The 12,500-nt window shown below is 44.8% G+C and overlaps 1 protein-coding gene across 4 annotated transcripts in view; it reads left to right on the top strand.

The window, feature by feature from the left end:
* LOC105897226 (cadherin-10-like) overlaps positions 1-10,167 on the top strand; it is a 43,042-nt gene extending 32,875 nt beyond the window's left edge. For 3 of the 4 annotated variants that reach the window (XM_031583926.2, XM_031583925.1, XM_012824131.2), the window contains exons 8-13: positions 1,636-1,772; positions 2,557-2,586; positions 3,453-3,574; positions 3,997-4,105; positions 4,507-4,758; positions 9,026-10,167. In XM_031583926.2, coding sequence (XP_031439786.1) covers positions 1,636-1,772; positions 2,557-2,586; positions 3,453-3,574; positions 3,997-4,105; positions 4,507-4,758; positions 9,026-9,516 — 1,141 coding nt within the window. In that variant the 3' untranslated portion in view covers positions 9,517-10,167. The remainder of the gene's footprint in view (positions 1-1,635; positions 1,773-2,556; positions 2,587-3,452; positions 3,575-3,996; positions 4,106-4,506; positions 4,759-9,025) is intronic. The other variant, XM_031583927.1, reaches the window with a different exon arrangement.
* Positions 10,168-12,500: the final 2,333 nt, after the last annotated feature.

Raw genomic sequence — 12,500 nt, 5'->3', positions numbered from 1 at the left:
TGCACAGAGACTAGTGCTGCTGCTGCCGCTGCCGCTGCTCCTGGTGTGGCTGCTCCTGCTACCCGAAACCCAGCATCGCAATAGAGAGAGTGAGAGAGAGAGTAGGCGGGAGACAGGGAGAGGGCTGGAGAGAGGGATAGAAATGGATACAAAGAAAGAGTGTGAGGAATGTACGTACGTTTAGAGAGAGAGGCTCCTTTGTACCCCACTGATTACACACACACGTTACACACACATACACACACGCACACACACACAAACACACACGACACACACGCACACGCACACACACACACACACACACACACACACACACACACACACACACACACACACACACACACACACACACACACACACGTACTCTCTCTCATACACACACATTACAGACACACACATGCAGGGCCAGCCTTGGCTCCCATCAGATCTGGCTGTCAGGGCACGTTTGGGAGATTTGGGCGCGGGGCGTCCGTGATGCGTGGCATTGGCTCTCGTCTGTGTTTAAATGTCAGGCGCACGTGAGCGCAGACAGTGATTAATGAGGGGAAATATGAGTGATTTATTGCGTCCCGACAGCACCGCTGCCCGCATGTGGAAGGAACGTTTTACTCGTGCCGGAGTCCGTTCCAACAAATCGGATCTAATCACAGGAGCTTAAGGAATGTCATACTCTACACACACACACACGCACGCACACACACACACACACACACACACACACACACACACACACACACACACACACACACACACACACACACAATCAACATCAGAGTGGTTCCCTGATATACGTTTGCATCCGTAAGAGACAAAGGGTCTTCAACGAGTCTGCTACCAAATCAAAGGCCAAGCGGGTACGAAAAGATACGAGAGAGAGAGAGAGAGATAAAGAGAGAGAGAGAGAACAGCATACTGAACACATCTGATGAGAGCCCTGGCGGATCCAAATGAAAGTGAATGTAGCAGACTGACGTATCCTTGGAGTCATTTTTCGAAACACTGCAATGGTGTTCCCCCCCCTCCCCCCTTACTCGACCACTTTCTAATTTGAATAGTTCTGCTGTAGCACGCGATGCCTTTCAATTCATTAAGGGAATTTACAGACTCGCTGAAACACTGTTTAACAACCCAATGCTGCCAAAACGACTCAGGTCAATATACATTAACTTGTAAATATTGATGACTTTGAGCACTGCATGTGTGAATGTGTGTGTGTGTGTGTGTGTGTGTGTGTGTGTGTGTGTGTGTGTGTGTGTGTGTGTGTGTGTGCGCGTGTGTGCGCCCACTGGGAGGAAAGTGTGTGTTTGGCCGACTGCCCACCCGATGCGGTGCTTTCTAGTCATTAATAAAAAGAGCAAGAGCTTCCTCTTTAGCGCGGTTGCCGTTCCCAACTACGTGCAACAGCTCCGTGCCACGAGAGCAGTTCTGTGGTCTGCATCCATCAACTCCCTCAAGAGGATGGGCCACGGTTGTAATATCACTAACAGGTCAAGGGCCTGCTCTCCCAGGGATACATGATAAAGATCTACACTCACCGCCTGGATACGTTGCTAGATAAAAGCACCCCATTAAATGACTCATGTAAAAAAAATGTGACGATGGTGTTCTCTTTATGCCGTTTTTTTTTTTCTCCAGATACACCATCGACAGATACACAGACCTGGAGCGCCTCTTCAACATCGACCCCATCAACGGCACCATCTTCACCCTGCAGCCCCTGGACCGTGAGCTGAACCGGTGGCACAACATCTCGGTGGCGGCATCAGAGATCAGTAAGCACTCTACGCCCTCGTCAGGCACCTCCGAGTCTGCCACTAACACATTACCTGAATGTTCGAGGACTAATATAACCATGTCATACTTATGCTATGGCAGATGCTGTTCATATGCTGTTAGAAATAGCTGTTACAATCAACGCACAGTGGTGTAACAGTGTTGTGTCACCATAATCAGTAATTGTTATGACTGTATAATGCTATGACAGCTTAATTACATGTGACATTGAGCTGTTATGCCATATACAATTCTGAGAGCTGTCATGCCAATTACCAGTGATCATTAGACATCGGCTGTGTATGACATCTGCCATTACATGCTTATGACATGGTTATATCAGTCTTATGAAGCCAGGATGACCTGAAGTGTTACCCCATGGTGTCCAATAGTGTGGAGCTTGACACACCCATGCAGGGCATTCACTCGTTCTATGCCACAGACCTCCGCATCCCTAACCTCTTGTTGTTGTCGGGCCACTAGCGATAACCCAAACCTAATTAATGGTGCATTGTAATGAGATCACTCTACTTGTGTGGGACGGAAAGATGGCCGAGTGGAAGATGGCCGAGTGGAGCCGCTTTAGTGGAGAGTCCATCACATTGTTTAACCTGAAAGTACTCTACATTTCAATGAGCTTATGAAAGACTTTTAAGAGTTTAATTTGAAGGGTTTTTAATTGATCACTACAGGCGGGAGTGAGGCGAATGAGTGGTGTGTTTGTGCTTTCTGATGTTTCAGTTTGGGATGACTGAGAGATTTTCTTTTGTGTGTTTCCTGTAGAAGCATATGGTTCTCCCAAGATCACTCCAAGTGAGTACAGTGGTAGTATTTATTAATCAGTCATTTAATATCAGGCCACGGCTTGTTGGTAAGTCTAATTCACTGAGTTGATTTCTTCATAAAAATCTAACATTATAGGGACATCTACTAAACTAACCAAACCGACGTCTAGTCCAGGGCCACTCTTGTCATGCCTAAGATCAGATGGGATACAGAAATGGGTAGTCTGCTTGACTTTGGGTGTGTCCTCCAAATTTGCCAAAGGCAATAGAAAGCCAAAGATGCTCAATCCAACAAACGTTTTCCATGTTCTGTTATTGTTCATGTGTATTCACTAGGTCCCTTAACATACATACAGTTGATACATGACCCAACTGTCTAAAATATTAATCATATATATCATATTATATATGATTTCTCCAACAAGAATTAAAATATGTGAACTACGTTGACTTATCGGCGACCCAACAAAAACAGTGTACACTTCGACTACTCAAAGATGACCTCAAGTTGATGGCAGATAGAGGCACTTAAGAAAGTTAGGAAAGGCTATTTTGTTTGTTTTCAAGAAACAGGTGCATATGTTCGTAGATTCTAAAGGACCAAAGCCAAGTGAGGGCAGCAGGAGTCCCATGATGAATGCCTGAGATTATCACTGCTCTGTCTGACCTAAATACACCTTGAAATAATATTTTTCCTTGAAGCCATGCTTGGCTAAATATGGCACGAATTAACTCTCCCCTCATAAATAAATGAATACTGTTTAACAGGAGAATTGGCTTACGGTGCCATAGCTGTTGTAAATGGACATGGGATGACCTGTAAAGCAGCTGAATGGCTTCAGCCCTGAATGTGGTGTTAATCTTACTTTTCTTTACATCTGTGTTTCATTGTAGATAATGCTGGGCAGATTACAAGAGTCCCTGTGTTCATCAAAGTCATGGACATCAATGACAACGCTCCTGAATTTGCCATGTTTTATGAGACTTTTGTCTGTGAGAACGTGAAAGCTGGTCAGGTAATACACATACTTATATTTTTTCAACCAACAACACTCAATATGTTCATGTATTTATGAACCCCTCTTAACATGAATTTGCTTTAAATAGCATTAATGCAATGCACAACTTAACATGGCTTCACAATTAACCTCAGCATTATAATAATGGTGTGATGGCGTAAATGGCTTGTTCATATTAACCGATGCTTTGTGTTGTAATTGTCAAGGGATGATTTAGAAACCCTTAGCTGCGGCATGCATAGTAACCACTTAATATGATTTGCTCATGTGGCAGTAAGTCGTCTGCTCTTTGTATGTAATGCATTAAATAATGATGATTAAGGGATCCTTAAAAGCATTGTAATTTTCTCTTTCATAAAATATCTATAAGGTCTATGTATAATTTCTTTCTATACTGATGGGCCCTCTGTCTCTCTCAGCTGATCCAGACCATAAGCGCTGTGGACACCGACGAGCCTCTGGTCGGTCACAAGTTTGTGTTCAGTCTCAGCACCATCAACCCCAACTTCACCATCGTTGACAATGAAGGTAAAACAACCATGACATTAAACAAATAAAAACACTAAAAATAAATGCAGAATTTCAAACATTATGACCCTCAATGTGATGTGCCAGTCAATGACATTGTGTGCCATCACTAGTGCACTTCTTCTGTGAAAGTCCTTGCTGTCCCAAGATGAATGTTATATTTACATAAACAGTGCAGAGTATGGCATCCCTTCATTCCTCAGCCTCCTTGTGTATATTTTGCCTAAAGCTTCTTTAAACACAGTGTCTTATCACCATTACCAGTTCTGAAGTCTGTTCACACTGAACAAATCCTTAAGTAAATTAGAGTTGAATGAGAGAGTTTCTTGCAAATTGTATTTACTATGACAAAACAAAAGCATCCTGGGAATTGTAGTAAAAAATGAGCATCTCTCATCCAGACAACACAGCGCGGATCTTGACTCGCCGTGGCGGCTTCAGCCGGCGGGAGACCAGCTCGTATCTGCTGCCGGTGGTGATCTCGGACAACGACTACCCCATCCAGAGCAGCACCAGCACGCTGACGGTGCGCGTGTGCGGCTGCGACAGCCGCGGCAACGTGCAGTCCTGCAGCACCGAGGCCTTGATGCTGTCCGCCGGCCTCAGCACCGGAGCGCTGGTGGCCATACTGCTCTGCATCATCATCCTACTCAGTGAGTTACGCTACACTTCCAACACTCACAGCTAGTCACAAGCAGACTTTCTAAGTCAAAGTGACCTTATTGGCAGGGCCATTGAGATACAGGGCTGCCAAAGGACAAAGAGCAGTAAATCAAGACACTCGTTTGTTATATCACAGTCATGAAGATAAAAAGAACATCGTTCTGATAAGAACAAGTTACAAAATGAAAAATAAGGCAGAATATACAGTAATATGAACATAGGCACGCGCGCACACAAATGCACACACAGGTCAGGTATTTTGGGTCAGTTCTGCAGACACTTATCCAAAGCGTTTACCAGTCTTTTCGTCAGGGTGAGTGCTCAGTAAGTGTTAAACCCATGACCCAGCTGTTGTAGGGCACTCCACCAGTTAATCTATGACATTCAATTCTATACCATATACACACTTCTGCTTACCACACTGAGTGACTTTAATCCACTGTATCGTGCTCTAACTCCTCATTTCCTGTACACTTTGTTGTTTTTCGGTTATCTCCCTTTAGAGCAGTAGTGATATTATTGTGGTCATTATTGTGCATCGTGTATTCCATTTCATGACATTTTCCATGAAGGGACAATTTGCCGCCGGGGTCTTGCATGAAGCAGATTTGACTAAACAATTTCACAAGTTTAGCAGAAACACAGTGTGCCTGTTGTGTAATAGGGCCTCCTTATGTTTTTGTTGGGTGTGTCTATCAGTCGGTATAAAAGCACCCACGCCTACTGCTTGTCTGTATGTGTGTGTGTCTCAGAGTGTGTGTTTGTCTTGCTAACAGCGTGTCATTGTTTGCTTGTCCTTCTCTACTGTTTGTTCGACTTGCCTCTCCGATGGTTGTTTTGTTCTTGACAATCAGGACATAAAAATAGGCCAGTCGGTCGCAAGATCACCTCAGGTTCAGCGTGGCCATAAAACCGCATGTTCTCTCTGCTCCCACCCCAAGAAAACACAGCAGAACAGCAGCAGCTTTCATTATTAAATGTAAAATGCATTTAAAAAAAAAAAAAAAAGCCTTTGTGCTTTTGCCTGGTCAAAGTAGGTCGAAGACAGTCTTCCCGGCTTCCAGACATATTGCCTCTAATGCAGCATACATAACCACTGCCAGCCCTGAACGGCTGGAGCTAGCTTTCCTTTTCAAAGCAAAAAAAGAGAGGTAAAAAATGAAAGATATACAGAACTGTGTTGTACTTATGTTCAAGGGCATATTAATAAATTATGGGCCGTGCTAAGCAGCTGGCGAATGAACCCTTTTGACCAAGAATAACCATGTTGTACCTGCAGGTAATCATCCAGCACACGTGTGTGTGTGTGTGTGTGTGTGTGTGTGTGTGTGTGTGTGTGTGTGTGTGTGTGTGTGTGTGTGTGAGAGTGAGTCAGAGCCATCGACACTGAATACTGATTAGGCTTTGTGTTGGAAATCAGGTCTAAAACATGTTTGTATGGAATTGTAAGTGTGTTTGTGTATTAGTGTGTATTTGTCTCCCTCCATGTGTGCATTTGTATGCATGTGTGTGTTTGTATACATCCAGGGTTGCATTTGTGGTTGTGTTCTATGTCGGTGTCTGTATGCATCCAGTGATATATATTGTCATTATATTACACTGTTTTTGTAAGCCACAAAACAATCTTTCTCTTTCGACACCCACCCCCCCCCCCCCACACACGCACACCTCTCTCTCGCTCACACACACACAGAAGTTTTTTTTCCCCTTTTCTGAAATCCAGCACTGATCCTGCGATAGCAAATGAAGTATTGACATCTTCAGCTCTATCTCACACTTTCCTTCCCTGCACCTGTCATGCACAGGAGTGTGTGGTGTGTGACTGTGTGTGTGTGTGTGGGTGTGTGTGTGTGTGTGTGTGTGTAAGGGGTTAGTTTGACCAGCCCCTGGGGTGAAACCCACCGTCACACCCCCTGATCGAGGCATCGTGGCATCATAATCATTATCCTGCCATCTCCACCTGTCAGCTACTCCAGATCACCACGACCTCCACCGCCACCGCAACCTCCACCCCACTCCACCGTTATCCGTTTGGAGTAGGGGTGAAACACTGACATGGAACAGAAAGGGGGGAGGGCGAGAGAGAGAGAGAGAGAGAGAGAACATGGCATGTAGCTCTTTATACACCTGTCCTTTCATATTGTTTGTCAATGATGTAATACGTTATAGATATGCTAATACGCCGCTTTGAAGTTGTGAATGTGAATTGGAGAGGAAGAGAGAGAGAGAGAGATGAGAAAACTGGACTGGAAAGTGTATGTGTATAGATGTTCCCTCCCTCCGTCTCCCTCCTCTATAGTGATTGCCTCCCCGTCACCCCTCACCTCACACTGCACCTGTTCTCTCTCTTCTCTCTGACCCCTACCTCCACAACACCCCACCCTGAGCCCCATCTCCACCCCCACCCCCACCCCCCCGTCTAGGAGGGCAGGTAGAGCCTTAAGCCCTGTGCTCCCCCTCACCACAGAGAGCAGCAGCACTGCCATCACCTCTCCCGCCCTCCCTTTCCATTTCCTGCTCTGATCTGCTCTCCTACGCTCACCTCCTCTCCTCTCCCTCCCTCCCTCCATGCCTGCCCTCCGTCCCAGCCCACCCGCTTGCTCTCCATCCCTCCTTCATAATTAACAGCTGAGTGGGAGGTAGAGAGGCAGCGAGCCGGCACCTGGAGAGCCGAGCGGCTCCACACAGAGACGACAGCATGAGCAGCGGGAGCGTGAGCGACCGCGTTCACCGTTGGGTAGGGAGGGAGGGAGCGAGCGAGGGAGGGAGGGAGAGAGAGAGAGAGAGAGTTTCAGGCCGATGCTTATGCTGAAACAGCCACTACAAAAACTGAACCATGCTGAAAATGACCAAAGCAGAACAGATCCATTTTGTAACCACCACAGCAAAACTGAAACATACTGAAATGACTGGAATACAACTGATTCCTACTAAACGACCACTTCAAAACAGATGCGTACTGAAATGAATCCAATGTGGCAGAACCATAATGAATCAACCAAAGCAAAACTGTAAACAGTAAAAACGGCACAGCAGAACTGAATTACACACAAAGGAATACAACATCAATGAACCCCACAGAATCGAACCAGAGCAAAACTGGAGCTAGTTTTCACAGAACCTCATAATGCTGCCAGCATCTAAATGGAAAAGAGTCTCACTGAAGAAAGACTTTAGCATATAGCATGACATTTTCCTTTACAGATCTAAGCTATAGTACGCCTCCAACAATAAAGAAGGCCTGTACAGTAGCTTTTGCATCCAAACTGATCTGACCCGTAGCCAACTTTACTTTCCTCTCAAGGGCCTGCGCATCTTTGCTTCTCTGCAGAAAAGGTTCATTTTATCTCTCTCCTTTTGTTATCCAGTGCAAGAGGGCCTTTTGATACTCCTTGAAATAGGAGTGTGTGTGTGTGTGTGTGTGTGTGTGTGTGTGTGTGTGTGTGTGTGTGTGTGTGCATTTGTCTGCATTTGAAAGTGTGGTGACTTTTGAGAAAACAGATCAGCAAGATGTGCTAACAATACCTGGGAGCTGGAAAGGGAACTTGGGGACTTGCGCTTTCAAAGACACGGGGCTTTTATAGATAGGCATGATGATCCAGTAGAGAGAGAAAGAGAGAGAGAGAGAGAGAGAGAGAGACCTCAGCTGAATTTTTAATACTACAAGGTTATCGCTTCAGGCACTGAGCACACTATCAGCCATCACGAGGCGTCGCTTGCCGCCGCATTCATAGAGATCTTAAGTGTGCTTTTGAAACTCACCCCCTGTATTTCCACTCCAGACCCTATGTATTTTAATTCCCCTCTTGCTTTCTCTCTCCCTCTCTATCTATGTCTCCCTTGCTCTCTTTCTCTTTCTCTTTCTCTCTCTCTCTCTCTCGCTCTCTGTCTACGAGTTCTCAGGGTCTTTTTTCAGTGAGTGTTTTGGTGCTGCATTAGTGCCCCCTGTCTTTTCAGAGAAAGCTCTAACAGTATGGCAATGGTCTGATGGTCTCTAGGATGTGTTTTTGTTCTTTCTTTCTGTCTGTCTGTCTGTCTGTCTGTCTGTCTGTCTGTCTGTCTGTCTGTCTGTCTATCAGACTGGTTGTCTTGTTCCTTTCACTACTCTTTTCTTTTTGATTTTCTCTTTCTTCTCAACTGATCTGATATTTATTAAATGTGCGGACTAAACTTTCAGTTTCAGCCAACGCAGCATTGTATTCATGATTCAAATTCCCTCTGTTTCTCCCTCCCTCCCTGTCCCTCCTCTCTTCGCAGTGATCGTGGTGATGTTCGCAGCCCTGCGGCGTCAGCGCAAGAAGGAGCCGCTGATCATCTCGAAGGAGGACGTGCGCGACAACGTGGTGAGCTACAACGACGAGGGCGGCGGCGAAGAGGACACGCAGGCCTTCGACATCGGCACGCTGCGCAACCCCGAGGTGATGGATGCCAACAAGCTGCGCCGCGACATCATCCCCGAAATGCTCTTCCCCTTCCGCCGCACCTCGCCGATCAAGGACAACGCCGACATCCGTGATTTCATCAGCGGGCGACTGCATGAAAACGACTTGGACCCCACCGCGCCGCCGTACGACTCGCTGGCCACCTACGCCTACGAGGGCAGCGGCTCGCTGGCTGAGTCCCTCAGCTCCCTGGAGTCGGCCGCCACCGAGGGCGACCAGGACTTTGAGTACCTCAGCCACTGGGGCCCGCAGTTCAGGAAACTGGCTGACATGTACATCGGCAAGGACACGGACAGAGAGGCTTAAAGCGGAGCGGGGGGAGGGGGAAAAGAAAAAAAAGCGGTCGAGAACTGGTCCACTCTTGTGTCAGTCAAAAGGGCCGGCCAATCATAATACGCACCACCCGCCCCTCGTATCGTAAATATGGAGACTGGAATATACTATACTCCAGTTCAGCTGACAGTGTAACCAGTCACTACTCTTAAGGATTTTTTCATGTTTGTTTTTTTTTCTTTTTCTCGAAATCAGTAAAGATGCCTTCAAATTGTAGGAGTACATTGTGAACAATGGTGTGGAAAATGTGTTTTGTTACTACGAAGAGCGATAGTAGTCTTGTTACTATCTATGTTTATGGCAAAAAAAAGAAACAAAAAATTCAATAAAAAATAGCTTTTATGACAAACTACATTTGAAATAAGTATGTGTATAAAATGTTTTGCAGCAATGGACATAATGTATACTATTCAATATCTTTGTTTTGAGAAACAACGTTCCTGTGAACAGTACAGTACAATTTCTGTCAAGATGTGAATTCATTTCAGCTCATAGAAGTAGACTTGTACAAAGGGAGTTTGTTGTGTAGAATTTCACACTCAAGTCATGTTGTTTGAATGCTGAGTCATTCTGTTTTATAATTATATTTTTATACTTATTTTAATAATAAAATTAAACCAAAAACCTTTGGTCCTTATTCCACCCATAATGCCTTTCAAACTCGTTTGTCAGACCTGGTACAGCATATATAAACACATATTTATTTGCTGTTGAAATATAATCAGGAGGTAAAACATATATTTGATAAGCCAAATAGTATTGACAAATCATTTACAAACTAAGTTTTTGTTTAAGCTCTAATTTCGACAGATATAGATTCATTATTTCATGGAGTTGTCACTGATATACTCGAGCACAGATTGGGTATTAATTGATCTCTAAAAATGGCATTTGTCATTCTTTCTCTCAGTGCTCAACTCTGAAATCATCTCTATGGTCAGCACACTTCAATACTCAGATGACCTCATCCAGTTGTAGCTCTGTGATCATTAAATGCATTTCTCTCCCATCACTGATACTTTTTTTGTATCTCAACCATCTCACAAGTCTCTTTGTAGGTAGAAACCACTGTAAATCATCTCCTAATCCTTGATGTCGTTTCTGTTCTTATTTTTCCTGCTCTGCAACTAAGCATTTATTGAGATCCAAGAACTCCAAGAGCTTCTTAACATCTTATGTGGCCACCCATGATGGACCAGGCTGCAATTACCTGAAGACAATCAGTTTCTTTTTGAACATAAAAAAAGAAATTGCTGAATGGCAGAGAAAGTGATATGAAGTCCTCTCTTCATCGCGTCTCTCAGCCGCTGTGTGTTCCTCCAGAGAACGCTTGTTTCATCAAACGCTTGTGTTGCACCAAGCAAGCACTGAGGCGTCCCTTGCTGATTGCCGGCCCGTGAAGTTCCTGTTTCCGCGGAGGTGCGTGAGAAATGTGCTTTGGCAGCAGGAAAAGTTGGACGCATTTTTACAGGAGGAAAAAGGTAGAGTGTGGTGATGATGAACTTTGTTCAAACCTCCCCCATTGTCGTTTAATTCTGCTTCGTTTTTCTTTTTTCTTCTTTCTACACTTTTTTTTTCTGTTCTCTTTTTTTCTTCACCTTCATCCTTTATTTTCTTCTTCTCTTTCTTCTTCCATTTCCATCGGGTGTTAATTTCATAGCATCACTAATGGACTCAGTAACAAAGCCAATAATAGGAGGCCCAAATGGATTTGTTGCAAATTGTTCCCGAACAGCAAATAACACAAAATGGCTTTCCCTCTTTTTTTTCCATCCCAGTTTCTTTCCCCCACTGTTATGTCCTTCTAAATAACTCTGTGTCTTAATCGGACATATGACCACTGCTGTACAGGGGGAAGGCTTACCTTCCAGTGGATCTAGGCTGTACAGGTTCCTTTAAAATATATCTGTGGTGGTGAGATGTTGTGTAAATCTCACGGCGTCTGCTATTCGTGGTGGTAAAGAGGAGCTACAAACCAAAAAGCTCTATTTATTGTGAGGGCCCCCCCCCCCGTGTGTAATGTAAATCTGTTATTACCTCCTCCGCTGGCTGTGATATATCAGCGCTTGAGTTACCAGTGCTCAGGCTCCACTTCACCGTGATCAATAGCTCTCCTCTCCCTTTCAGTGGATGTATTTTCTCTTTTGATAGGTTTTTATTCGCTCCCTGCTTTCTCGCACCCATCCAATTTATTTCACTCTAGATCTCTCTCTCTCTCTCTCTCTGTTTCACTCTCTGTCTCTCTCTCACACTCCACATTCCATCTCTCTCTCTCTTTGTCTGTCTGTGGCTCTCATTCACACAAAGCATCTTGCATGTAAGACCAGAGCACAGCTAATGATAGTATAGAGGTATGCATAATTTAGCCACTGCGGCAGAGCTGGCTTATCTATTATACAGGATATCTATAAATCATCCGTGTATTAGCTGATAGAGGCACTGTTCTGTCTTGCCGAGGAGGTGAAGGCGGAGGTGGTGGTGGTGGTGGAGGCATGGTGGAATCTAATCTGGAGGGGGGGGGATCACGTTTGCTCATAAATATGAATCGTCACTTACTCACACATGCCTAATTGCCTCCCACACCTCTCTCTCTATCTGACTGTGTTTATCTCTCTCCAACCCTCTCTTGCTCTCTATCTCTCTCACTCTCCATCTCTCTTCACTAAGGCTCTGTATGGCCCAGAGCTCCTTTAATACATCCAAATACCACATACTCTCTCTAAAACACCAAAACACTTAGGCCCATGTTCATAATATGGACTAAGTCAAATACAAAAGTCCATACAAAAGTGCAATTGGTCATGTGTTTTGCTGTGCTTTTGCTGAGCTTATTCGAGGATGCTGTGTTTTGTGCAGAGGTCCCTTGGTGGAGGGCAAGGGTTTTGTGCAGTCAGAGCTCTATAGAGTTCAGGATTTAGACAACAGTGTCACAACAAAGAAGCATCAGGCTTACAAGC

This window comes from Clupea harengus, chromosome 17 (genome assembly GCF_900700415.2).
Source record: "Clupea harengus chromosome 17, Ch_v2.0.2, whole genome shotgun sequence".
NCBI classification, from domain to species: Eukaryota; Metazoa; Chordata; class Actinopteri; order Clupeiformes; family Clupeidae; genus Clupea; species Clupea harengus.
The sequence above is the reverse complement of the archived record's forward strand: the minus strand, read 5'-3'. Positions and strand labels throughout refer to the sequence as shown.